Source organism: Oncorhynchus nerka, linkage group LG8, assembly GCF_034236695.1.
Source record: "Oncorhynchus nerka isolate Pitt River linkage group LG8, Oner_Uvic_2.0, whole genome shotgun sequence".
NCBI lineage: Eukaryota > Metazoa > Chordata > Actinopteri > Salmoniformes > Salmonidae > Oncorhynchus > Oncorhynchus nerka.
In genome coordinates this window covers 54462198-54489858 of record NC_088403.1, presented here as the reverse complement: position 1 = coordinate 54489858, position 27661 = coordinate 54462198, and the positions used below count along the sequence as shown (strand labels likewise).

The 27661-nt window shown below is 41.2% G+C and overlaps 3 protein-coding genes across 5 annotated transcripts; 1 reads left to right on the top strand and 2 right to left on the bottom strand.

Moving 5' to 3' along the window:
- Positions 1-82: 82 nt before the first annotated feature.
- LOC115133580 (tRNA methyltransferase 10 homolog A-like) lies at positions 83-6629 on the bottom strand. 2 transcript variants are annotated; one of them, XM_029666982.2, is made up of 7 exons: positions 6156-6629; positions 3458-3623; positions 3185-3256; positions 2996-3070; positions 2335-2484; positions 1992-2097; positions 83-604 (listed from the first exon to the last, which is right to left on the bottom strand). In XM_029666982.2, exons 1-7 carry the CDS (start codon positions 6326-6328, stop codon positions 414-416), a joined length of 933 nt encoding a protein of 310 aa, XP_029522842.1. In that variant the 5' UTR covers positions 6329-6629; the 3' UTR covers positions 83-413. The 2 variants fall into 2 exon arrangements, with proteins under 2 accessions (XP_029522842.1, XP_064877989.1); XM_065021917.1 differs by having other exon boundaries at positions 6160-6280.
- LOC115133576 (tapasin-related protein-like) lies at positions 6623-17291 on the top strand. Of its 2 annotated transcripts, XR_003864216.2 has the most exons (8): positions 6623-6781; positions 8069-8245; positions 9707-9982; positions 10179-10511; positions 10712-11020; positions 11278-11346; positions 11507-11625; positions 16865-17291. XR_003864216.2 is itself a non-coding variant. In XM_029666979.2 (7 exons), the coding sequence occupies exons 1-7, from the start codon at positions 6739-6741 to the stop codon at positions 11530-11532; spliced, it is 1233 nt and encodes a 410-aa protein (XP_029522839.2). In that variant the 5' UTR covers positions 6623-6738; the 3' UTR covers positions 11533-14781. The 2 variants fall into 2 exon arrangements, 1 of the variants encoding a protein (XP_029522839.2); XM_029666979.2 differs by lacking the exon at positions 16865-17291 and having other exon boundaries at positions 11507-14781.
- Positions 17292-17381: 90 nt separating this feature from the next.
- Positions 17382-27174, bottom strand: LOC115133572 (zinc finger protein 92 homolog). The gene is made up of 3 exons (XM_029666968.2): positions 26930-27174; positions 24282-24734; positions 17382-18780 (listed from the first exon to the last, which is right to left on the bottom strand). Exons 1-3 carry the CDS (start codon positions 27090-27092, stop codon positions 17489-17491), a joined length of 1908 nt encoding a protein of 635 aa, XP_029522828.2. The 5' UTR covers positions 27093-27174; the 3' UTR covers positions 17382-17488.
- Positions 27175-27661: the final 487 nt, after the last annotated feature.

Here is a 27661-nt window from a genome sequence, read left to right as displayed (position 1 = left end):
TCTCCCATCCAAGGACTGACCTGTGTAACAATAGTCATTTTTACATATGGAGAATATTTTTATTCCAGTAATACCAGTCTGCTGTGTAAGTATATATTTTAATGAAACAAGGCTGGCTGCAGAGCATCAAGAATAGGTCTGAAGGTAGAACATAGAACTGCAGATATGTACGACTTGTTCACTTAATATAAGCACTTCAAGTAAAATATCTTCCATTAAATAAAGTTGAAAACAGAAATGTTATGTTATTAAAACATTGACTAAAAAAAAAGATCTATAATTCGGCAAAATAAATACAAAACTCACTAAATCAACCATTTTGCAATCGATAATTCGTATTAGGACACAGCTATGCTGCACTCATATTTAGGGGCGTCTTCCGACTGCAGTGTGTCCTGTCATCCCTGTACGTTCTACTGTTGGTCCTGTTCGTTGCCCGTTGTGTTCGGTGTGACCGTCTCTGCGTCTCTGTCAGATTCCTCCTCATCCTCCGTGGCTATGCCCTCCTGGCCCAGGGGAATGGCCCCTTTCCTTAGAGGCAAGACAGTGAAGAAGGCTTCCTGCCAGTTCCCTTTCTCCAGGTACACCAGTATGATCTCAAACACTGTGCCAGGGAACACAAACACTAATAAATTCATAAATAAAAATAAATCCTGAGCACATTAATTCTATCACATAAACTTCATATACAGAAGTATGTGGACACCCCTTCAAATAAGTGGATTTGGCCATTTCAGCCACACCCTTTATTGACGTGTATAAAATCAAGCACACAGCTATACAATCACCATAGACAAACATTGGCAGTAGAATGGCCTTATTGAAAAGCTGTGACTTTCAACATGGCACCGTCATAGGATGCCACCTTTCCAACAAGTCAGTTTCATAAAATGTTTTGCCCTGCTAGAGACGACCCGGTCAACTGTAAGCGCTGTTATTGTATAGTGGAAACGTAAAAGAGCAACAACGGTTCAGCCGCGAAATGGTAGGCCACACAAGCTCAAAGAATGGGACCACTGAGTGCTGAAGCATGTTGCAACACTCACTACCGAGTTCCAATCTTCCTCTGGAAGCAACGTCGGCACAAGAACGGTTTGTTGGGAGCTTTATGAAATGGGTTTCCATGGCCGAACAGCCACACACAAGCCTAATTTCACCATGCGCAATGCCAAGAGTCGGCTGGAGTGGTGTAAAGGCTCGCCTCCGTTGAACCCTGGAGCACTGGAAACGCGTTCTCTGGAGTGATGAATCACGCTTCACCATCTGGCAGTCCCACGGACCAATCATGGTTTGGCAGATGCCAGGAGAATGCCACCTGCCTGAATGCATTTTGCCAACTGTAAAGTTTGGTGGAGGAGGAATAATGCTCTGGGGCCGTCTTTCATGGTTTGGGCTAGGCCCCTTAGTTCCAGTGAAGGGAAATCTTAAAGCTACAGAATACAATGATATTCCAGATTATTCTGTACTTCCAACTTGGTGGCAACAGTTTGGGGAAGGCCCTTTCCTGTTTCAGCATGACAATACCCCCATGCAGAAAGCGAGGTCCTTACAGAAATGGTTTTATAACGGTGTGGAAGAATTTGACTGGCCTGCGCAGAGCCCTGACCTCAACCCCATCGAACACCTTTGGGATGAATTGGAAAGTAGACTACTAGCCCGACCGTATCGCCCAACATCAGTGCTTGACCTCACAAATGCTATTGTGGCTGAATGGAAGAAAGCCTCTGCAGCAATGTTTCAACATCTGGTGGAAAGCCTTCCCAGACGTGTGGAGGCTGTTATCGCAGCAAAAGGGGGGACCAACTTATTATTGTCCATGATTTTGGAATGAGATGTTTGATGAGCAGGTGTCCACATACTTTTGGTCATGTAGTGGACCACTAATGCTCTGTAAAAAATCATTTCATAAGGGTCAATACCACATGACTATGCCACAGTAAATGGAGTTGGTGTCATATCTTGACGGGTAAATCATTAGGATAGTTCCTCACCGTGGTTGACCGCCAGCACTTTGCGGCTATTCATCTTGACAAAGCTGTTCAGTGGGAGCTGTGCGTGGTCAATCCCCAGCTCCTGAGCCCGTTTAAAGGTGATGCCCTATAGGACAAGGTTAAAGGTCAGACCAAGAACTGAGAAACATGGGACCTGAAGAGGGCTCCATTTAAAGGTCTCAGATCTACACAAAGTGTCTAGGGGTAGAGGGGCGATTTGGAACTGGACGTCTTGACTTCCTGGTCAACACACTCAATCTGTTAGATAAAAATATTTATATTTTTGGTGTCCTGTGGCAATCGAACATATCTTCTAAATATTCTAGGTAATTGTGGTACAGACCTTGTGGTGGTTGTGGTCCACCAGGCCTCCGATGACATAGGCCTTGGTTTCATCCAGCTCTGTCAGCACATTGGGAGAGTCAGAGGTCAAGTACACCAGCTCCTCCTTGACCACCACCTCATGGTACGCCTCTGTTTTGACCGTTATATCCTGCCCCGGACACACACACAGAAGGCACAAGGTGTTGATGTAATTTGCAGCCTTTCCCTCTTCACCTATAGAAGTCCTACGGCCTAATGACACCTTACTCTTCCTCCAGTTATACAGCTCTCTTTAACCACCCAGATTACATCCCTTAGTAGTGGGATATTCAAATGGGTTAAATCACCCCCAAATATAATGGGTTAGCATCTGATGGAATGCGTTTGGGAGAGGCGTTGACTTGTGAATGCATTCAGTTGCACCCAGCACTCAGCTCAAAACACAGACTAGATATGTTGTCCCACTAGACAAGATTCTTGCCTACCTTTCACCAGAAGTTTAAATATGGAAACTCTCACTAGACATTGAGGGTTTACATTACTCCCTATCGGTATATACGCAAACGCAGTGCATCACGCACAGCGTACCTGTGAAAAACACACCGCTCTGTATTTCCCTTGGTCATTTCAACATGCATTGCCTGTGTGCGTATTCAAACTAACTGACTTTGTACACTCACCTTCCAGTTAACCCATCCTTCATCAGTCTTATCCATGTTTTGCTTCAGCTGTCCACCAAGGCTGGTTACATAAAACTAGGAGAAGAGAGAAAATACACCACTTGAGTCTTGAATCACTTGACTTCAGTGGAGGTTGATGCTGCAGGGGATGACGATGATGGCAATGTCCTGTGGGGCAGGTAGACTGACCTGAACAGGGTGCGCCGCTCGTCTGTTAACTGAATAACATCTCTGGATTTGTTTATGGAGCTTCCTAACATCCTACACAGGGGAGACAATACATAAACACAGGATTCCTTACTGTGCCTTTCTTGTATTTACATGGAATGTTGCAGACAAACAGAAATGTCATGATTCTTTACTCTACATGTCTGAGTTTAATATCTGTTCTACATAATATTTTTCTATCAGGACATTCCACAAAATTGTGCCCTACTGACCACAGGGGCCCTGACAGCCCACCTTAAACATCATGAGGTTGTCGAAGCTGCAGTCTATCACCAGTCTCAGGGGGCTACTGGGTGTCACCTCTTTCCTCAAACGCTTCCGGCCCACAAACTCCCCTCCCTCCTCCCCCTGATTCTTCCTCTCAAGGCTCCTCTTCTGCCTCTTCTCCTTTCGCTTCTGCCTGGGTAGCACACCAAAAACAAAAAGTTATTCAAATGGAAGGATTTCATGACACTATAAAAGATCAGACAATATTTTTATTTCACCTTTATTTACCCAGGCAGGCCAGTTGAGAACAAATTCTCATTTACAACTGCGACCTGGCCAAGATAAAGCAAAGCAGTGCGACACAAACAGAGTTACACATGGAATAAACAAAAAGTACAGTCAATAACACAATAGAAAAAAAAATATATACAATGTGTGCAAATGAAGTGAGATTAGGGAGGTAAGGCAATAAATAGGCCGTAGTGGCGAACTACTTACAATTTAGAAATTAAGCACTGGAGTGATAGATGTGCAGAAGATGAATGTGCAAGTAGAGATACTGGGGTGCAAAGAGGGGGGGACAATGTGGGGATGAGATAGATGGATGGTCTATTTACAGTTGGGCTATGTACAGTTGCAATGATCTGTGAGCTGCTCTGACAGATGGTGCTTAAAGTTAGTGAGGGAGATATGATTCTCCAGCTTCAGTGATTTTTACAATTCATTCCAGTCATTGGCAGCAGAGAACTGGAAGGAAAGGCAGGCCAAAGGAGGAATTGGCTTTGGGGTGACCAGTGAAATATAAAGCTGCTGGAGCGGCATGCTACGGGGATGCTATGGTGACCAGTGAGCTGAGATAAGGTGGGGCTTTACCTAGCATAGACTTATAGATGACCTGGAGCCAGTGGGTTTGGCAATGAATATGAAGCGAGGGCCAGCCAAAGAGAGCATACAAGTCACAGTGGTGGATAGAATGAGGCTTTGGTGACAAAACAGATGGCACTGATAGACTGCATCCAATTTGCTGAGCAGAGTGTTGGAGGCCATTTTGTAAATGACATCGCCGAAGTCAAGGATCGGTAGGATGGTCAGTTTTAAGAGGGTATGTATGGCAGCATGAGTGAAGGATGCTTTGTTGCGAAATAGGAAACCGATTTTTAAATTTTGGATTGGAGATGCTTAATGGGAGTCTGGAAGGAGAGTTTACAGTCTAACCAGACACCTAGGTATTTGTAATTGTCCACATATTCAGAAGATAAGTCAGAACCGTCCAGAGTAGTGATGCTGGACAAGCGGACAGGTGTGGGCAGCGATCGGTTGAAGAGCATGCATTTAGTTTTACTTGCATTTAAGAGCAGTTGGAGGCCACGGAAGGAGAGTTGTATGGCATTGAAGCTCGTCTGGAGGTTAGTTAACACAGTGTCCAAAGAAAGGCCAGAAGTATACAGAATGGTGTAGTCTGCATAGAGGTGGATTAGAGAATCACCAGCAGCAAGAGCGACATCATTGATGTATACAGAGAGAAGAGTCGGCCCGAGAATTGAATCCTTTGGCAACCCCATAGAGACTACCAGAGGTCCGGACAACAGGTCCTCTGATTTGACACACTGAACACTGAGAAGTAGTTGGTGAACAAGGGGAGGCAGTCATTTGAGAAACCAAGGCTGTTGAGTCTGCCAATAAGAATATGGTGATTGACAGCCGAAAGCCTTGGCCAGGTTGATGAATACAGCTGCACAGTATTGTCTATTATCGATGGCGGTTATGATATCGTTTAGGACCTTGAGCGTGGCTGAGGTGCACCCATGACCAGCTCGGAAACCCGATTGCATAGCAGAGAAGTTACCGTGGGATTCGAAATGGTTGGTGATCTGTTTGTTAACTTGGCTTTCAAAAACCTTAGAAAGGCAGGGTAGGATAGATAAAGGTCTGTAACACCTTTGGTCTAGAGTGTCTCCCCCTTTGAAGAGGGGGATGACCACGGCAGCTTTCCAATCTTTGGGAATCTCAGATGATACAAGAGGTTGAACAGGGGGTTGCAACAATTGCGGCGGATAATCCTAGAAAGGGTTCAGATTGTCTAGCCCAGCTGATTTGTAGGGGTAAAGATTTTGCTGCTCTTTCAAAACAGCAGCTATCTGGATTTGGGTGAAGGAGAAATGGGGGAGGCTTGGGCAAGTTGCTGTGGGTGGTGCAGATCTGTTGACCGGGGTAGTTGTAGCCAGGTGGAAAGCATTGCCTGCCGTAGAAAAATGCTTATTGAATTTCTCAATTATCGTTGATTTATCAGTGGTTACAGTGTTTCCTAGCCTCAATGCAGTGGGCAGCTGGGAGGAGGTGCTCTTATTCTCCATGGACTTTTAGTGTCCCAGAACATTATGGAGTTTGTGCTACAGGAAGCAAATTTCTGTGATAATTTCAATACGACATGATCATACACAACAAGGCACTTCCTGCTTACGAAAATCAACATTAAAAATATATCATGTGGGCATGCTTCAAGGCACAACTTGCCATAAGTCAATAGTGGCAATCTATGTAGAGTTGAATTCTGTTGTTGTTAATTTTTGTAAGCAGTATGATGATGTCTTACTGTTAAGTCAATAATTGGTCACTATGTACATAATCACAAAGAAGTAGCCTAAGTGAATGCACCAGGGGAAGTTTTTATTGAAAACATTACTTAACACTTAAAACAGTAACGTATACCTAGTTAGCTACTTACTTACGAAGGTTCCTCTCCTCCTCCCATTTCTGGTGCCTCATAAGCTTCTTCCTCTGTTTTTTTGAAAGAGTCTCGGTTTCTCCATTATTAGCACTGCTCTGTCCATCCTTATTCTCAGTGGCACTGGCAACATCATTCTTCTCATTTGACGGTGTTAAATATTCGCTGGACATTGGTCGTGTGTTTTTACTTATGTTGCAAACAGCCTGGTTGTCGCTACTACTAGCTAGCTAGTGTTCAAATGCTAGTACTACTGGGAAAGTAAAGCTTACCAACCACATGCATATAATAATTCACACACACATTTGCTAACTAATGGTTTTATTTTTTAAACTACCCTATAAAAACATAATACATTGGCTAAATGTTCCCTGTCAGTCTGGCCATTCCACATATACCTTTTTCCGTTGTTCCACAGTGTATCCTCACCGTCTTCCGCAAAGTCGCACAATTTATGACGCTCTGCCGCTAGCCAAAGATCTTATCTATGGTTCAATCTATCTATGTGGTAGAAATGAAAGTAAAACTTCTAAAACTAGTTTAACTTGTTTCAGTTGCAACGAGAGAGGAGATATTGAACAACATGAAAATCTTCACTGTTCTCCTTTGTTTAATTCCATATGCAGGTAAATTAGAACATATATTATGTTATTAATATTATTAATTTCTGTTTACCCTTTATGCTATCTTTCATCCCTGTTGTGGCGGTTCACAACCTCCCTATTAGTGTTGAGCGATTACTGTTTTTTTGTTAGGTTGGTTTGTTGATTATTTAAAAAAATATATTATGGTTTTCGATTTTAAAAAACATCAAATGCATTATAAAATAGAGCATTTAAATTAAAATAATGAACATTCAATTGCCAAAACATTGGGTAGACATCAATAGCAAAATAGGAAATGACTATGAAATAATACAATATTTATTTTTGTATATTACTTAGTTTTTCTTTGGTGACTTTATTATTTGTCATTCCTTAAAGTAATCAATTCTGCTCAGACAGTAACAGTCACCCAGCCAGGCCATCTAACTATCCTATTTAGCTAGCCTGCCTAATTATGCTGCAGAGTTGTCTAAAGAAATCATTTGACTAGTTCTTCAAAGTAGATCAATCATACTTTCACGAACTGTCTCTGTCCTTCTCATCGTTGTGTTGTGTACATTCCTATTTCAGACGGTCTGTGTGTATCGCTAACCTTACGTCCAAAGACATAATTGTGACATAATTATATATCATTATATATATATATATAATTATATAATGACGAGACGCTCATGTCTCCGCCCTAACAATGGGAGGCGTTGTCCCAAAGACAGGAAGGCATGCGACAAGCTAGGTAGAAACCCATACTGTTCCTAGGCCGTCATTGAAAATAAGAATTTGTTCTTAGCTGACTTGCCTAGTAAAATAAAGGTTAAATTTTTTTTTTTTTTTTTTAAATAGGAAACCCATTGGGTTTATTTTGGACAGATTTTGCCGAGAGTGAAACCTCTCGCTTCGCCTCTTTCCTCTCTGATCCGTTTGAGCAGGAATAAACTGCCGCAATTAATTATGTTTTTTATGGTTAATTACTACGTTTCTGCGCTGAACAAAAAATCTAAATGGATTTCAAGTAATTAATCCAACGTCGGTAAATTAGGCCTACTTGTTTACTAACTGTAGTGTCTTATTAACACTTAGTACTTATTTATGTAATAAGAAAGACTCGGAATACAAGCAATTGAACTGGAGCTTCACATTTACTCAAACGAGTTAGTACCAGAATAACATAGAACAACACTGCGCATGACCAAGGGTGCTCCATCCTTAAAGGGGACATCAGTAATTAACAGAACATAACACTAACCATACAAAAAACAACCGAAATGAAACGTCGTTTAATCGCTCAGCACCATTCTATATTCTTCCCAGGTGTGCTAGGATTCCTACAGGTGCAATGGCTGCGCTGTCGACTGACAGATGAGTATGTATGGACAAATGCTGAGGGACACATTGAAAGTAATAACAGCTACAGAGATGCCGTGTTGCAGTTTGACAACTCGGGGAACAGCGCTTTGTTGTCTGACTCAATCACATTCCTTGTTGCAGGTGAGTCAGATCCGTGGAGCCTAAACTCAAATACTATGTTTATTTATTACGCTGTGTGTTTTGCATTAGGGTTTATCCAGAGGAAATGGTATGGTTTATACACTCTTAGCACCTTTTTTCTATGTCTTTCCCTATAGGATAACCCTTTGAAGAACCCTTTTTGGTTCCAGTTAGAACCCTTTCCCCAGAGGGTTCTACACAGAAGCCAAAAGAGTTGTATCTGGAACCAAAAAGGGTTCTCCTAGTCCTATGGCAGTGTTCACAAACCTTTTATGAGGAGTCAAGATCACTGCTCTGATTTGTATTTTATTTTAAATTTTAAACAAAATAACATTAACCTATAAACTGTTCTGTAGTCATTATGTTTGGGCTGTAGGACTAATATACGTGATCACAGCATATTAGCTCTATGCCTGGCCTGCCAATATTGTTATTCTTAGACCATATTATATTTCAAAACTCAAGCTTTGATAACAAAATAGATCAGTTGTTGTAGCACTTGCGTAGCATAAATGTAAATCATTAGCTTTTTATTTTACTGGACTGATGGGGGGTGGGGTCAAATCTAGACGTCAGTGATCTTCAAGGTCGGAAAGTCGGAGCTCATGAAAGATGCCCGAGGTTCCAACTTGAATTCCGAGTTAGATGACCTTTCAAAACTACTTTTTCCCAGTAGGATCACTTTTTTCCCCCGACTTCCCAGTTGTCTTGAACACACTGAAATCTGACATTTCTGAGTTCCCAGTTTTTATGAACACGCCATTAGTCTAAGGAGAGGCCTCCGGTGAGACTGAACAGAGCGGGGGGACACCGTCTTCCAAACAATGGCGAAACTGGAGTAGCACCACATCTGCCTCATGCACAAACTTCTGTCGTTCCTTTGACAAGAGAATGTGAAATATTCCTGGATATTAAAATAAACACATGAGCTGCTAATAATAGTAAAAACGCAGGGCTGTCGACACACTTGGCTACTCATACATTGTAGAGTGAGTGGAAGTACAGAGAATAATTTGTTTTTGTAATAGTGTTGATTAAAAACAGTGACAGTGCTGAATTAAACATTTAAAACCATGACCACAGAGACACTGTCAAAGAATTGGCCAGCGCAGTAGGCACACTCGATTTAGACACACATACCCGGTGTGACATTAAAGGGTTAAAAATGGGAACATGTTGCTTACCCGGTGCGCAGGTTGTCTGAATCAATTGCACCTAATGCCAACAGCGGGGGGAAAAAGGAGTGAAAGCCTTTATTGTTGCCCTGTTGGCCACCAGGGTCCTATGGGGACAGCCAAATAACCCTTTTGGAACTCTTTTTCAAAGAGTGTAGGGCTCTGGGATTATCCACACATTTTCTACCACAACAACCCTGAGTAAGAGAAACAACTTCGATACAAAGTCACTGTTTTTCTGCTACTTGTGTTTGTTGGAATTCTAACCCAGATGTATCTTCCCCAGCATCTAAGGTGGATATGAGGAAGTTTGTGGAGGGTCCGGTGGATCGACTGCAGTGTGACATCCACAGGTACAGCAAAGGGATGAGCCGTGTGCGCTGGCCAAGCCTGGGAGGAACAGGGCACGACATCTGGTTCACCTGCACACTGCGGCACACCGCAGGCCTCTTCAACATCACCTCCTTCCTCAGAGTCACCCCGGCCACGACCTTGTCGACCCACCAGCAAGACTTCTTCAGCTGGCTCACCATCGGAGTTAAAGAAAAAATAAGCGCCTCCGGTATGGTGCAGACCAATGGATTTCTTTTGTATTGTGGACATACATACAAATACAGCATACACTTTAACATATACTCTTGTGTCTATGATTTTATACAGGTATGTATGGCAGTGGTCCAACCTAAGATCTGCCTGTGTACCTCTCCTCTATTGCCCTTACCTTCCTCACACTCTCCCTGTGGCCTGTCTTTATGTAGCTGTGATGGTGCTTATGACCCGCTCTCCATCCGTGCGGGTGGGCCTGCAGAAAGAGACGACCCTGCATTGTCAGTTTGCCGTGGACCACAAGGTCCCTCACCTTACAGTCGAGTGGCATTTTCAGCGGCGCGGAGGGGGCCGGACCAAGCTGTTCAGCTACTCCAGCCGCTCAGGTCAGACAGAGGGCAGCGGGGTGGCAGTGAAGGGCATTGCCGGGGGGGATGCCTCCCTGACTGTGCCCATCACCAAGGTGAGCAGTGAGGGGACGTACGTGTGTTCCGTCCGCGTACCCCCACTCAACGGGAGTGTGGACATCACGCTGCACATCATAGGTGAGACCTCTGGGGGTATGAGGGAGGCAGCTCACTGTGTTGGGGTCAATTTAGTTTTCAATTCAGTCAAATCAGGAAGTGAATTGAAATCATTGAAAATGTCTTAATGACTTGGAGGAAGTGCAACTTTAAATAATCACACAGGTGCATGGCAGTCACTAGATGCCCATCTTTTGTGTTTCACTCTTCTCCTCCCTCAGAGCCTCCTGATGTTTCCTTGACTACAAAGGAGGAGCAGATCCCCAGAGTAGTGTGTGAGGCTAATGGCTTTTACCCCCTGGATGTGGAGATTGACCTTTTCAAGGAGACTAGCAGTGGTCAACGGCCTGAGAAGCTGGGGAACATCTTGCGCTCTAGTCACCTCCAACATCATGACAATACTCACTCTGTGGCAGCCTTCGTCCGGCTGCGGCCCTCCCCTCAGGACTCTGGGTGCGCAATATATTCCTGTAGAGTGTCACACGTCTCCCTGCAAGGTCTGTACATCCACAAGAGCATTATCGGCCCAGGTGAGATCAATCAATCAATCAATCAATCAATCAATCAATCCAATGTATAAAGCCCTATACATATCAGCACCAGTCACAAAGTGATGCAAAATAAGTAAAAGCAAAAGATGGTCAGAAAAACAGCCTAGTTAGAAGACACCTACAGATGACTTAAACAGAGCAGGTTTTTAGAGGACATTTCTGTTCAAATGTTAGGAGTAGATCCTCTGTGTGAATGTAATATTATATTATATTTAACCTGTGATGAATCTTATCAGGCTGTTGGACTTGGATTCATCTGACCTTGCCTGGACTGGTATGCCTGATTTTTGTGATAATTTTCATAGGTGAGCCTTTCCTACTCTGTGGACATAATCATTGAGTCACTGCTTGAATGACTGATAGTTCACTCAAATTATAAAATATCCTTTTGGTTTCTTTAACCTGTAACCTTGTTCAATGGATTAGTGTTGATTAACTGTGAGGACAAATTATTTTCTTTCACAGCAGTAACAAGACGGCGTTATTTTTAACAAGACAGTACAAAGACGATAAAAGAAAGACGAAACAAGAAAGTCTCCACCTCCTTGTCCCCCTTTTGCTGCTCAGTGGGTCAAATGTTTCTGGTAAGCTTCCTGAGCGGCATGACGGCTGAGTGATCCCATGGTGTTTATACTGTCGTACTATTGTTTGTACAGATTAATATGGTACCTTCAGGCATTTGGAAATTGCTCCCAAGGATGAACCAGACTTGTGGAGGTCTGCAAAAAAAAATCTGAGGTCTTTTTCTGAGACTGATTTCTTTTGATTTTATCATAATGTCAAACCAAGAGTATCGTGGTAATTTCCTTTATTACTAAGTGAAAGGAGAGTTTACAAACCACACACAAGTCAGAGTTATACTTTAAACTTAATCTTTTAATAATATGAGCTTCACGATAGCCCTTTGACTCTCAGATCAATTCAGTGTCTATAAATGAATTCTGAGAGTGTCAACATAATGGGAACTGAGATCTTTTATAGCAAAGATCCACCCCTCTCAACTCACAATGACGAACCACAGGTCTTAGGAAAACTGCACAACGGAAGACTTTTACTTGAGAGAGGAGTATCCCATAGCCAGTGTCATGACGTTGGCCTCTTTGGGTATAGCAAGCCCATCCCCCTCTCCCTGCCTCCCCCTTGCCTCCTATAACTAGGCTGCTGTGGTCAGAGGTCCTAAATTCCTGAGAAGACCTCATGGACACACAGTTATAGAGAGTAGTTTTCCATGGAGACAAAGGAAATCCTTCCACCTCACAGAACTTGAGGTACGAACAAATTTCATGTTCCGGAGAAAGTGTAAAAGATCGGTGAAGAATCCAGCTACGAACTGGTCCGTTTGTCACAACTTGGGAAGCTCATGGGAGACGGTGTGGCCACATTACCATAACGCTGTTTATATAATAGCCCCAGATATAAGGTTTACATCGAATTGTTGTATAAGATGAATGAGTGAGTATGATACTGTTTACACAATTTTAAAATGTGATTTTGGACTGTTTAATGAAGGAAAACTTAAAAAGGGAATTGGATTTGAACTAAATCAGAGGACCGCTCCTGAGCCTAGTTAGGGTCAGACATCCTGGGACAGCCCTTTTCTGCCATTCCGAATAAAACCCAACTTTGAGAAATTATCCCCAGACCGAGCTTACCTCAATTATGAGATGGCTAAAGGTTGCAGACCATTGCTGAATCTTTTAACCATACCACGTGGTTAAACTCTTAGACTATCGATACCGACAGAATGAGAACAAGTCTTTGATATTAATTACTAGTCTTCAGTTAGGAATTCGGTATCATTGAACGCGAAGAACGACACCCGCCGAAACATCCATCTATAACGAATGTCGCTTTGAACTATCCCCTCTAACCAAGACAGAGGGAGAGAGACGGATAATTCTACAAAATAAATACTTTTCACCAGCGATCAAGACGACACACTGAGCGTAAATATATTGATTCATTGCAATTGTTCCCGAATGAGTGAGTGTTCATGTGTAAAGGATTAGCATTTAAATTGTTATAATTATTAACTCTGTAGTGACTTCTTAGTCGACCCCCACTTCTCCTTTGTCTAACAAGCCGCCATGCCTGTTCAGCCCACTAGGGCACATTTTCCTATCATTTCATGTAACCACATTTACCATGTTTGTTTATGCATTTCTGTGAATTACTTAGTTAGTAATAAATAAATTATTTAAGACAATTGATGTATGGATGACTCATAGTGAAGACTGGGTTCGTGCAGATAACCAACAATTTACGACTTTTGGAATGAGACTAACGTGAGTTTAAATAAATCATTAATCAGAAGACTATTAATCAGATATGAAAATATCTGAAAATTATAACTTTAATCTGAATACTTTCCTTGGTGCCCCGACTTCCTAGTTAATTACAGTTACATGATTATTCAGTTTAATCGCGTAATACTAATTACAGGAATCTTTGATAAAAACTAAGTCTTCAATTTAATGATAGTAAAGACACCACACCAGACGGCATTAGCTATAAATTATCGTTCAGTTTTCTCTCTAAGACAAGGTTCTACTTCTTGGTACTTCATATTACCAAAACATTACCTCATCCAATGACGTATATCAATTGTCAATTCTAGATACTCCCATCTCAAATACAACCCACCCCTGGACAAGCTCCCTGAGAGGAGTGAGCCTCTAGGTCATATACTATGAAAGACAAGTTTTGACATCAGAGGGGACATACAATGGTTCCAGACACTGCCATACTCCTCCCCCCAATGGGAAAAGTAGGGAGTGACTGGTGTACAGACATTGTGGAGCCCTTCACATGGTTTAACCGATACCCTCACATATGAAGACAATCCTGACCTCTCCCCTCTCTGGGCCCCAAGTGACTTTTACCACGTAAGCATATTTATGAAGGTAGATAAAACATCTTATTTATCAATGTTACCTAACTAATTCTGATTCTGCTACGACAAGAGGCACTGAGTTTGAAGGTCGGCCTTGAAATACATACACAGTCATCCAATTAACTCAAATGATGTCAATTAGCCTATCAGAAGCTTCTAAAGCCATGGCATTCTTTTCTGGAATTTTCCAAGCTGTCCTAATCAACTTGCAAAATAGTTTTTTAACAAGAAATTTGTGGAGTGGTTGAAAAATGAGTTTTAATGACTCCAACAGTGTATTCCGACTTCAACTGTTTACCTTTGATGTGAAATGGCATTATGCTTATCCTTGTTATTCCGATCATAACTATTTTATTAACATTATTATTATCTTGGCCAAATATTATATTCACAAATGTAAATGGGGTGGAAAAAAAAAAATATATATATATATTTTCATTTAACTATTTTTCTATTGTGTTTGTTTGTTTATTCCATGTGTAACTCTGTTACGACACTCTGTTTGTGTCGCACTGCTTTGCTTTATCTTGGCCAGGTCACAGTTGTAAATGAGAACTTATTCTCAACTAGCCTACCTTGTTAAGTAAAGGTGAATTTTTTTTTTTTACAATTTTATAAACCCTCAAACTTGTGAAACTTAAAAAGTAGGATAAATGATTCAAAGTCATGTCTATTAATGTCTCATTGCCTTGTCACATATTAATGATGTCCTGAATTATTCTTTCTTTGGGGGGGTTTGCCTGGTGTTCTATTATTTCATTTTTTTCATTGTATTCACAGGATTGTCCCTGTATTGATGTGTAATATTATTCTTTTTGCAATAAACTACATTTAAAAAATAAAATAAGGCATAATGTACTTTAATATTCATGTCATACCAGTGCAGTGGTATATTTGTATATAACCAACTACTGCACCGATGTTAGCATAGAGTTAATTAGCATCCATTTGCACGTGAGCTAGCTAATTTCTTACAGTAAGTGAATATTATTTGGACAAATTTGCCTATTTGAGCAGGAAGGCTAGGTTTACATGGACAGTTATGTAATCGATTTGATCGTTGATTTTCTGTGTTTCTTCAATGCCTTGTGTTGGCTGGCTCTACATGTGTATCGTTGATGCCGACGGCCATTTCCTAAGTTACACATAGCGAGTCTACACAGCATACACACAGTATACAGTGAGTGAAAAAAGTATTTGATCCCCTGCTGATCTTGTACGTTTGCCCACTGACAAAGAAATGATCCGTCTATAATTTTAATGGTAGGTTTATTTGAACAGTGAGAGACAGAATAACAACAAAAAAATCCAGAAAAACGCATGTCAAAAATGTTATAAATTGATTTGCATTTTAATGAGGGAAATAAGTATTTGACCCCTCTGCAAAACATGATTTAGTACTTGGTGGCAAAACTCTTGTTGGCAATCACAGAGGTCAGACGTTTCTTGTAGTTGGCCACCAGGTTTGCACACATCTCAGGAGGGATTTTGTCCCACTCCTCTTTGCACATCTTCTCCAAGTCATTAAGGTTGAGGCTGACGTTTGGCAACTCGAACCTTCAGCTCCCTCCACAGATTTTCTATGGGATTAAGGTCTGGAGACTGGCCAGGCCACTCCAGGACCTTAATGTGCTTCTTCTTGAGCCTCTCCTTTGTTGCCTTGGCTGTGTGTTTTGGGTCATTGTCATGCTGGAATACCCATTCACGACCCATTTTCAATGCCCTGGCTGAGGGAAGGAGGTTCTCACCCAAGATTTGACGGTACATGGCCCCGTCCATCGTCCCTTTGATGCGGTGAAGTTGTCCTGTCCCCTTAGCAGAAAAACACCCCCAAAGCATAATGTTTCCACCTCCATGTTTAACGGTGGGGATGGTGTTCTTGGGGTCATAGGCAGCATTCCTCCTCCAAACACGGCGAGTTGAGTTGATGCCAAAGAGCTGAATTAAAAGGCTTTCAAAATAAAATGCTTGGTATATGCTTACAAGGCTACTACGTGAGTCAATAGATAAATAATACACACGATTCAGGCTACATTATTGCATGGCAAATGTTTCTGATCAGTGATAGATGGGAAAACAAATAAATGAGCTATACCACCTCCACTTGTCCGGCCAGAGATCAATTAACCAAATATACAGACAGAGATTCATTGAAACCAAATCACATTGGTTATCAAGACAAATCACAGGCTTTTTGTTGGGAGTAGGACAGGCTAATACGCGAGTGAAGAGCAAAATTCACTTGTATAAAATGTACTGATCAGATGATCATTAGCACTCAGCTCAATTTAGCTAACATTTTCCCAACCTAATTGTTACTAAATATCCAAACGGAGATTCAGTGGAAACAAAGATCTGACATTGATTGATTTATGTCCCCTACGGTTGTCTCAAAGCAGAGTGATGGCGCTGTCCCAATCAAAATGGTGCTGACCACACACAACTATTTCTTTAAATTAGTATAACGGTTATATATGACTGGGAGTTTCAGTATATGTAAGAATTTGATACATGCCTTCAATTCCATTAGCCTACTTATTCCAATATTTTCATCATTCAGTTGATAACTAATGTGTTTTCCTCTCTCTGCGCTTTTTCTAGGCCCAATGACTGTTTCCTCATATCTTCACATGCCAACCTCCGCCTTGTTGTTCTCAACACCAGTTCACATCAATATAGCCTACTGTTTTCTAGAAATCAGGCTTTTTTCGGGCTCATTTAATTTATGTGATGTCGGGCCAGTGCTCCGCCGTTCAGCTCACCGGACTTGGGTCAGACCAGATCGAATTTTCAGTTCTGATAAGAACTTTAAAATGTATTCGGTCTCTTGTCCCAGGACAGTATGTAGCATGCATGACTTAATACTATGTGATATGCTATCTGACGTAAACGCCTGCTTTTTAAGATGACATTTGTCTGTCTCTTCACAGGATGCTGCTCCTGATTGGGATTTGAAACTTTGTGGACATGCAGCTCTTTGATTGGTGCAAGAGGGAGAGCGCAGTTAACGACTGCCTGCTGATGACCTAGGTACAGTTCAGTCTTGTTAGTTATAATAGTACTACTATTAGTAAATTCTTTAAAGAATACTTCAACATCAAATTAATAGGACATTGACTTCATCACTGCCCGACAGACGCATAATCTGACAACTCCTCCATAAAGTTGGCTTATCATAGGCAAGAGTATGCACCCATAGCCGCCAATCAAGTTACACTGGCCAATTGACAACTTTATCTTGCCCCAATGGCTTGACAGGACAACACAAAAGTTAAGACAAGTAAACTAATGATTGACATCACTGTAATACATGGTAATGCATTTGGTGAGGTGTGTGTATATAAAGATTTACTGCCCGCTTCTTGCAATTCATTTATGAAAAACAAATATGTAATGTCTATAAATGGTTGATAATTGATAAGCAGTAATGGACAGTCACTACAATCACAGGGCTTTTATTGTTTTATTCTGTGTTGATACAGCATTCCACCCACATAATGCATTTATTGTACAAATCTACTCTCGGTGTCTATGTCCTAATTTTCTTTCTTCGTTCATTTTTTGTCTTGTCTTCTTGCTTTGTGGATGTTTTTCACATGTGTCAGCAGAGAAGCCTTCTTAGTGAATCTTTTACCACAGACTGAGCAGCCATGTTGTTTCTCTCCTGTATGAGTCAATTTATGAACGTTTAGGTTCCCCTTGGCACTGAAGCTTTTCCCACAGTCAACACAGCTAAATGGTTTCTCTCCTGTGTGACTCCGAACATGATCTGTTAGGTTATCCTTACGACGGAAGCTTTTCCCACAGTCACCACAGATGAATGGCTTCTCTTCTGTGTGAGTCAGTATGTGCCTACTTAGGTCCCCCTTCTGACTGAAGCTTTTCCCACAGTCACCACAGCTAAAATATTTCTCTCCTGTGTGAGTCAGTGTATGCTTGGTTAGGTTCTCCTTGAGACTGAAGCTTTTCCCACAGTCACGACAGCTAAATGGTTTCTCTCCTGTGTGAGTCCGTATATGCTTATTTAGGTCTCCCTTCTGACTGAAGCTTTTCCCACAGTCACCACAGTGGAATGATTTCTCTCCTGTGTGAATCCTCATGTGCCTGGACAGATCTTTTTTGTATTTGAAGGTCTTGCCACAAACAGGACAGGTGCAGGTTTTCCCACCGTGACAGAGTCTGACATGGGCCTTCAGTTTACAGATGGAGTTATAACATTTATTACAGAAGTGGCATTCACTGAGTCTTTTCTTGGCTAGAGTCACATGCCTCTGCAGGTCAGCTTTCAGAGCAAACGCTTCACCACAGTCACGGCAGCAGTGAATTTTTCTAGACGTGGTGTTGAGCTTCAAACAGTGTTCCCCCACTGATGGGTTTGGATTCAATGGTGAACTGGGATCCAATAGTGGGCTGCTGTTCAGTCCGACCCGGTCGCTGCTGATGGCGGAGTTGTGGCTGGAGGCATTGTTTTGATTATCTGGAGTGTCACAGGAAGTGTCTAGACCCTTTAGGTAAGTCACAGTGCCAAAAGGTCTGAGATTCACTGGTTTAGAGTTACTCTCTCTGTTCTCCACAGTCTGGGTTTGGGGAGGAGTCAAGAACCACTGTGGGTCCTCCTGATCACATTCAGTTTTCACACAGGGAGGAGTGAATATGGAGTCTTCGGCATCAAAGAGCCATTGAAGCTGCTCTTCCTCTTGACTGGTCCTGAGTTCCTCCTGTTCCTCTTTAATCTGTGTGGGCTCCGGTTCTTCCTGCCCCAGACAGAGGCTCCACTCCTGCTTACAGTGCTGCTGCTCAGAGGGAATCTCCTCTTCGGAGACAGCGAGAGAGGACTGGAGGGAGTCTGGAGGGAAGGAGAGGAGGAGCAGACGTTATCTATATACCACAGGATTAAATTGAACACTAGAAGTATATACAGTACCAGTCAAAAGTTTGGACACACCTACTCATTGAAGGGTTTGTAGAATAATAGAAGACAACAAAACTATGAAATAACACGTATGGAATCATGTAGTAACCAAAGAAGTGTTAAACAAATACATTTTAGATTCTTCAAAGTTGCCACCCTTTGCCTTGATGACAGCTTTGCACACTCTTGGCATTCTCTCAACCAGCTTCACCTGAAATGCTTTTCCAACAGTCTTGAAGGAGTTCCGACCTATTCTGGTCATCTGATGCAACACTCCATCACTCTCCTTGTTCAAATAGCCCTTACACAGCCTGGAGGTGTGTTGTGTCATTGTCCTGATGAAAAACAAATGATAGTCCCACTTTGTGTAAACCAGATGGGATGGCGTATCGCTGCAGAATGCTGTGGTAGCCATGCTGGTTAAGTGTGCCTTGAATTCTAAATAAATCACAGACGTTGTCACCAGCTAAGAAATCCACACCATCACACCTCCTCCTCCATGCTTCACGGTGGGAACCACAAATGCATAGACCATCTGTTCACCTACTCTGCGTCTCACAAAGACATGGCGGTGGAACCAAAAATCTCAAAATTGGACTAATCAGACCAAAATGCAGATTTACACCGGTCTAATGTCCTTTGCTCGTGTTTCTTGGCCCAAGCATGTAACTTCTTCTTATTGGTGTCCTTTAGTAGTGGTTTCTTTGCAGCAATTCAACCAAGGCCTGATTCACAGTCTCCTCTGAACAGTTGATGTTGAGATGTGTCTGTTACTTAAACTCCGTGAAGCATTTATTTGAGCTGCAATTTCTGAGGCAGGTAACTCTAATGAATGTATCGTCTGCAGCAGAGGTGAGTCTGGGTCTTCCTTTCCTGTGGCGGTCCTCATGAGAGCCAGTTTCATCATAGTGCTTGATGGATTTTGTGACTGCACTTGAAGAAACTCAAAGTTCTTGAAATGTTCCAGATTGACTGACCTTCACTTTAAAACAATGTTTTAAATGTATCCTTTATTTAACTAGGCAAGTCAATTAAGAACAAATTCTTATTTACAATGACGGCTTACACCGGCCAAACCCGGACCAATTGTGTGACGCCCTATGGGACTCTGAATCAGGATGTCTGTAGTGACACCTCTAGCACTCAGACCTCTGCACCACTCGGGGGCCCTCATGTCTTAAAGTAATGATGGACTGTCATTTCTCTTTGCTTATTTGAGCTGTTCTTGCCATAATATGGTATTTTACCAAATAGGGCTATCTTCTGTATTCCACCCCTACCTTGTCACAACACAACTGATTGGCTCAAATGCAGATTAAGGAAAGAAATTGCACAAATTAACTTTTAACAAGGCACACCTGTTAATTGAAATACATTCAAGGTGATGACCGCATGAAGCTGGTTGAGAGAATGCCAAGAGTGTACCAAGGTGTCATCAAGGCAAAGGGTGGCTACTTTGAAGAATCTCAAATATAAAATATATTTTGATTTGCTTAACACTTTAGTTTCTATTTGATTCCATGTTTTATTTTATAGTTTTGATGTCTTCACTATTATTCTACAATGTATAAAATAGTAAAAAATAAAGAAAAATCCTGGAATGAGGTGTGTCCATACTTTTGACTGGTACTGTATTTTCCTATGATATACAGACGCTAGTGAAAGTCTACACACCCCTTGCACAGTTTTCAAATATTGATGCCTTGAAATTAGATCCAAAAAGGGATTAGTTTCAATTTTTGTTTTTTACTACCGATATACACAACCTACTCCACCTTTTCAAAATGAAAGAAGATTATAGAACATTTGACAAATGAATAAAACATTAAGATGTGTATGTCTTCACATTGAAGAGTTAATACCTGGTGGAAGCACATTTGGCAGCCATTACAGCTGTGAGTCATTTTGAATCCGATTCTACCAACTTTGCACAACTCTTAGGGCAACATATATTTACATTTACATTTAAGTCATTTAGCAGACGCTCTTATCCAGAGCGACTTACAAATTTGTTTCTGTCAAAAAGTGCTCAAGCTCAGTCTATTTTGTTTGGGAATCATTGATGGACAGCAATATTCAAACCGTGTCCCTGATTTTCAAGCAGATTTAAGTCAGGACTGTGACGGGACCTTTCAGGAACGCTCAACACCTCTTGGAAAGCCATTCTGTTGTCTTTGGCATTCAAATTTGTGTAATTGTCCCACTGAAGAATTTAAATCTCTATTCTAGGTTAGGTTTTCGGGAAGATTACAGCGGGTCTTTCTTTTTAACTGTGCTTTGCTCCTTTCATGTTTGTTTTGATTCTGACAAACTGACATGCATTCCCATAACAAGCATACCCCACCACAATACTTGAAAATAGAGTATTTCACTCTGTGATTTGACCAAATCTGTACTTATTAATTTGGGCCAAAAAGTTCATTTCTTTGCTATGTTTTTTTTTTTTTACATTATTACTTAACGGCCTTGTTGCAAAAAGAATGGATGATTTGGAGTGGATTTTAACACAGGCTTTCTTACATTAATTTTGTCATACAGGCCAGTAATGTGGAGTGAATGCAATGTTGTTGATCCTCTGTATTTTAAACTATTGCGGTGGCAGCATCATGTTATGGGTATGCGTGTCACTGGCAGGGACTGGGGACTTTGTCAGGATCAAAATACATTTAAAATGAGGAAAACCCTCCAACAATTTTGACAATTGCCTATACTTTAATTTCATTGGAATAGGTTGTGTAGATCAGTAGGGAAAAAATCTAATGTAATCCATTTTTAGATGTAATTTTAGGACAGCAAAATGTGAAGACTTTCACTAGCGACTGTATATCATAGAGGAGGGTGAAGACTGTGATGGGGTGTGGAGACCATCACTAGGCACTGTATACAGCCTTTAGACACGTCTGAGTGAAGATATCTAGCTATTTGCTTTCATTCACACAAGCCACATAGGGCTTGGATTCTCACTCCTATTGCCTACTATGAAACATACCGAAGCCAATGTGTACGAAAGTCCTAACACTCTCTGACCATTAATAGTCCTCACTGTCTACGGTTTTGGAAACCTTAGAAACTTTACTTTCATATCACCTAAAAATTATTTTAACAAATACAAAAGATGGTGTTTTCCATTGCACATATACCTGAACTATGATGCTTCCTTAGCTAATGGAAACAAGGGAGGCAATTTTTTTAATAAAAAAAAATATATATATATATACAGTTGAAGTCGGAAGTTTACATACACCTTAGCCAAATACATTTAAACTCAGTTGTTCACAATTCCTGACATTTAATCCTAGTAAGAATTCCCTGTTTAGGTCAGTTAGGATCACCACTTTATTTTAAGTATGTGGAATGTCAGAATAATAGTAGAGAGAATGATTTATATCAGCTTTTATTTCTTTCATCACATTCCCAGTGGGTCAGAAGTTTACATACACTCAATTAGTATTTGGTAGCATTGCCTTTAAATTGTTTAACTTGGGTCAAACGTTTCAGGTAGCCTTCCACAAGCTTCCCACAACAAGTTGGGTGAATTTTGGTCCATTCCTCCTGACAGACCTGAGAGTCAGGTTTGTAGAGTCAGGTTTGTAGGCCTCCTTGCTTGCACATGCTTTTTCAGTTCTGCCCACAGATTTTCTATAGGATTGAGGTCAGGGCTTTTTGATGGCCACTCCAATACCTTGACTTTGTTGTCCTTAAGCCATTTTGCCACAACTTTGGAAGTATGCTTGGGGTCAATGTCCATTTGGAAGACCCATTTGCGACCAAGCTTTAACTTCCTGAATAATGTCTTGAGATGTTGCTTCAATATATCCACATAATTTTCCTACCTCATGATGCCATCTATTTTGTGAAGTGCACCAGTCCATTCTGCAGCAAAGCACCCCCACAACATGATGCTGCCAACCCCATGCTTCACGGTTGGGATGGTGTTCTTCGGCTTGCGAGTCTCCCCCTTTTTCTTCCAAACATAACGATGGTCATTATGACCAAACAGTTATATTTTTGTTTCATCAGACCAGAGGACATGGATATAGATACTTTTGTACCTATTTCCTCCAGCATCTTCACAATGTCCTTTGCTGTTGTTCTGGGATTGATTTGCACTTTTTGCACCAAAGTACATTCATCTTTAGGAGACAGAACGTATCTCCTTTCTGAGCAGTATGACAGCTGCGCGGTCCCATGGTGTTTATACTTGCGTACTATTGTTTGTACAGATGAATGTGGTACCTTCAGACGTTTGGAAATTGCTCCCAATGATGAACCAAACTTCTGGAGGTCTGGTTCATTTATTTTGATTTTCCCATGATGTCAAGCAAAGAGGCACTGAGTTTGAAGGTAGGCCTCGAAATACATCCACAGGTACACCTCCAATTGACACAAATGATGTCAATTAGCCTATCAGAAGCTTCTAAAGCCATGACATCATTTTTCTGGAATTTTCCAAGCTGTTTAAAGGCAGTCAACTTAGTGTATGTAAACTTCTGACCCACTGGACTTGTGATACAGTGAATTATAAGTTAAATAATCTGTCTGTAAACAATTGTTGGAAAAATGACTTGTGTCATGCACAAAGTAGATGTCCTAACCGACTTGCCAAAACTATAGTTTGTTAACAATAAATTTGTGGAGTGGTTGCAAAACAAGTTTTAATGACTCCAACCTAAGTGTATGTAAACTTCCGACTTCAACTCTATATCACCTCAAAGCTGTGTTCCACAAGAAACAGCCAATCTGTGGTAAAGTTATGTTGGATTATTATTAAATTGAGTGTTCAAGGTTTCCAAAACCGTATCGCAATCAATTATCAATTTTTTCTAGATAAAGCGTTTCACACTTGATCAAATCATCATCCTCAGCTAATCAAAAGGCAGGGTTGTTTCTGGATGAAAAAGGGGCTTAGGTGGTGGGCGTGGCAACGAGCCCGGTTGGCCTGACTACATTTTAGAGGCCCTTTTTTAGAGAAATGTAGAGAAATGTGTGCATCTCTAAGCAAATTTTCTGCAATTCCACATATTCTTTGCAGTTTTAAAGCTAGTTCCCTAGCATTTTCCATCCAATAAGACACTGTTTGGATTTAATAGAACATAAAAAAAGACACTTAGGAGGCACGCCCAAGGTTTGCAATGGCAGAAAAATCCCTGAGGGACCTTGAATAACTCCAATGTAGTATTGGAATCAGAAGGGCAACAAAAGGACTTTCGGGAAGTAAGTTCAAATGTAATTGTTTTCAACATTCGTCAATGGAAAAATGTGTGATGCTGCTGTCCAAGCGAGGGAAAGCATTGGCAGTGCTACTTTTATCCATTCACGGCAAAAGTAAAAAACTACTTTAACTTTTTTTGAAATTGTGATCACTGAAAGCCTAAACAGTTTATTAATTGACTAGAAAGAACTGTAGCTAGACATTGGTAGATCTACATACAAACCTATTCTACATAATTTTATCTCTGGGGTGAGCCGCAGCAGCCTCCGTAGGCTATCATTCTCCTCCTGGTACTCAGCTACCGTTTTCTCAACTGCGCCAAAAATCTCCACAGCAGCAGACGCTGTTAAACGCTCATTTAAAAACACACTAAATAACTTTAGTTTAGACATTTTCAGTACACTAAGAGTTGGGTATTCAGCTAGTATGGCTTCTTGACATGGGTCCTCCTGATCACATTCACTTTTCACACAGGAAGGCGTGAATATGGAGTCGTTGGTATCATAGAGCCGAAGCTGCTCTTCCTCCTGACTGGTCCTGAGTTCCTCCTGTTCCTCTTTAATCTGTGTGGGCTCTGGGTCCTCCTGCCCCAGACTGGGGCTCCACTCCTGATCACAGTGCTGCTGCTCAGGGGAAATCTCCTCTTCAGAGATGGTGAGAGAGGGCTGCAAGGAGTCTGGAGGGTAGGAGAGGAGCAGAGGTTATCTATATAAAGTGATTGCATTCCTTTTGGAACCGGGCTGCATCCCAGCCGTGAACCAGGTGCCCCACTCTGGCCTAAGGCGAAGTTGCCTCAAAAGAAAAGTGACGTAGGAGCATGTGGAGTAATGCACAATTCAGAGTCCAAAGCCACGATTGTACTCCATTGTGACATATCTGTCCCGCTCTGTCACCACTGTGTCCCAACCTACACGACTCCGCTTATGCGGCTCCTATTCATTTTATTAATGTGGTGACGGTTGGAAATTGTGTGAGGTGCGCTGAGAATTCGAGCAAACAGATCCATATTCTAGAACACTGCTGTACACGAACATCCTTTGGACTCTGATAGGTGCTTAATGAGTAGGATTCTGTGTTTTCACATGCTAAAGTTTTATTTTGATAAAAACGCTTTACCTGCCTTCCCAATGAAAACTAGTTTGACATGTATTTTATAGAAAGGTGTTTCTAAACAATTCTTTATGCTGCATTGTTGACAATATGAGCGAGCAGCACAGATTAGGCTACTGTTTGATTTGAGCAGGGTGCGCCTCCCTCACCGGCTTCGCCTAGTCATGAAGGGCCATAGCTTAATCTAATCCCATCATTAATAAGACACTGCAGTGCCTTCCAATGAATCATTAAAGAAGTATCAGATTACATTATTGCATATCGACCATTGCAAATCTGAAGCTATGATCTAATACTGCAGAGTACCTGAGGAGTTGAGAGCAGACTAGAGTTTTTTTAAATTAACCTCTGACTCGCTATGCATCGACACTTCAAAAATGTATCTTAAACCCTTACCGTGTACCTCTGTTTGTCCTCTGTTGCGCTCCTTCCTTTGTTTTCTGAAATCCATACGTTTTAATAAAACGTTAATTAAATACAACCACGATTGTTTCCTAAAATACAACCCCCAACAGTTGCTCTAAAATGCCAAGTCAGTGCGAATGCACATGTGCCAATACAATCTCAACGAGGAAACAGTCAGTGGGTCTATTTGATTAACTTTTTATTAAAAATTATGGATTTCAGAACTCAAACAAAAGCATGCAACAGAGTACAAACATTGCTACATGGTAAGTGTTTAAGCAGTAAATTGTAATGGTGACATTTGCACGTCACGTCAATGATATCATGTCACCGTGTGGGACTGTGGGTCAATTAACCTTGTTGGAGTGGGCGCCCTGATTCTAGTTTGTGAGCTAGGCAGTCTACTGCATGGGAAGGTGATGGGAAGTATGAGATTGGGAAGGGGGCGTTAGTAGGTTGAGCTCAGGTCACCCCACTGGAAGCCAGAGGTAGGGGTACGGGGGAATCTATCAAATAGCGCACCTCTAACTTTGTACAGTACTAATGCAATTAGTAGAATCTGTCACACATTTTTTTCTGGTTTGTGCGAAATCGTTAAGAGTAATATAAAACCAGTCTCAGAATTTGTCTTACTCTTCCAGTGACCGTACCTGAAGCTGAGAGGAGTTTTTCAAAGCTCAACAAATCCTACCTGAGGTCCACCATGTCACAGGAACACCTTAGTGGCCTTGCTGTCATCAGTATTAACCATGCAATTGCTGGGCAGATTTCTTATGATGATGTAATTGATTACTTTGCATCAAGGAAGGCAAGAAAGGTCTGGGTTTAGATGGCAGTTGTACAATTTAGTTTGTGTGTTTCTTCTTTGAAGTGCAATAGTGTAGTAATCAGGTTCTCTTCTTTATAAGTGTGTTATTCTATTTGTGCATTTGTGTGATAGGATTTGTGCAATTTAGTTTTCTTTGTGTGTTTTTTTGTTAGTAATAGGGTAATAATTCGATTCTTTTATATTTGTATTTATATACTAAAATGTGTTTCTATCTGTCTTTGTTACTTCTTTTTGATATTTCTGAGTCTTGTTTTTGTATATATTTTTATATTTATATAGGTAAATGTTATGGGGGGAGGTGAGGTACTCAGCTAGATCTAATTCAGCCTTTAGTCATAACTGACTGCAGATATATGTAACGTTATGCTATTTCAATCAGATTTTCGTGACAATTTTTTTCTCCATTCACGGTAAAAGTAACAGTAGATAACTGTTTTTAAAAAATGTATGGAATAATGATCACCGTTAGCCTAAACAGTGTATTAATTTATTAGAACTATAACTAGCTAGTAGACCTACATACGAACCTATACATATTTTTATCTCCGGCGTGATCAGCAGCATTCTTCTTAAACGATCATTCTCTTCCTTGTACTCCACTACTGTTTTCTCAACTGCCCCGAAAATCTCAAGAGCGGCCGCCGATAAACGATCATCTAAAAACACACTAAACGACTGTAGTTTAGACATGTTTTAGTCGACTGCGAGTTTGGAATTCAGCCAGTGTGCCTTCGTCAAAGAGAGTTGAAACGTAAATATGACTTTACTTCCGCATTTCTTCTTCTCTTTGTATCAGCGTGTGGCGAGCCTATTAACACAACACAGCGCTCCATGTGGATGGAGTTTTACTGCACGGGACAGACAAGTTCAAACTAAACCAGATAATGCAATCACAATATTAGAAGAAATCTCTCTCTCTCTCTTTCTGTTTTTTTTAGCATATTGTACTTGTCAACTACTTGCACGCACGTTACCACTCCACTATGTCTCCCTATCAGTACAGATACCGACACATCTTGACCACAAAAGTCCATTTGATGTCACAAAGCTGTCCAGTGCTTAAAAAATATATCATCCTTTTGTCCTGGTTTCCAGAAGAGGATGTCTTCCTTAATTGACCCTCCATAAACGTAACTGACATATACCTGGAACTGTGCCAGGCCCGCCACGCCACGTCTGTTAACTCATCCAGCTATAACGCATATAATTCACTGGCTTGTATGCGAAGCAGTAATTGTTTCAAAACATCTCCTGGCATA

What these genes read in the sequence shown, in the direction of transcription:
- LOC115133580 (XM_029666982.2), bottom strand. Translation starts at nt 6,328, where the DNA reads ATGTCCAGCGAATATTTAACACCGTCAAATGAGAAGAATGATGTTGCC. An exon ending in GAGGAGAGGAACCTTCGTAA is followed by an intron (nt 3,624 to 6,155) that starts GTAAGTAGCTAA and finishes TGTGCTACCCAG; the next exon opens with GCAGAAGCGAAAGGAGAAGA. An exon ending in AGTGCTGGCGGTCAACCACG is followed by an intron (nt 605 to 1,991) that starts GTGAGGAACTAT and finishes TCCCTGGCACAG; the next exon opens with TGTTTGAGATCATACTGGTG.
- LOC115133576 (XM_029666979.2), top strand. Translation starts at nt 6,739, where the DNA reads ATGAAAATCTTCACTGTTCTCCTTTGTTTAATTCCATATGCAG. An exon ending in TTGTTTAATTCCATATGCAG is followed by an intron (nt 6,782 to 8,068) that starts GTAAATTAGAAC and finishes TATTCTTCCCAG; the next exon opens with GTGTGCTAGGATTCCTACAG. An exon ending in TTTTGTGATAATTTTCATAG is followed by an intron (nt 11,347 to 11,506) that starts GTGAGCCTTTCC and finishes TTTCTTTCACAG; the next exon opens with CAGTAACAAGACGGCGTTAT.
- LOC115133572 (XM_029666968.2), bottom strand. Translation starts at nt 27,092, where the DNA reads ATGTCTAAACTACAGTCGTTTAGTGTGTTTTTAGATGATCGTTTATCG. An exon ending in GGAGATAAAAATATGTATAG is followed by an intron (nt 24,735 to 26,929) that starts GTTCGTATGTAG and finishes CCTACCCTCCAG; the next exon opens with ACTCCTTGCAGCCCTCTCTC. An exon ending in GATAAAATTATGTAGAATAG is followed by an intron (nt 18,781 to 24,281) that starts GTTTGTATGTAG and finishes CCTTCCCTCCAG; the next exon opens with ACTCCCTCCAGTCCTCTCTC.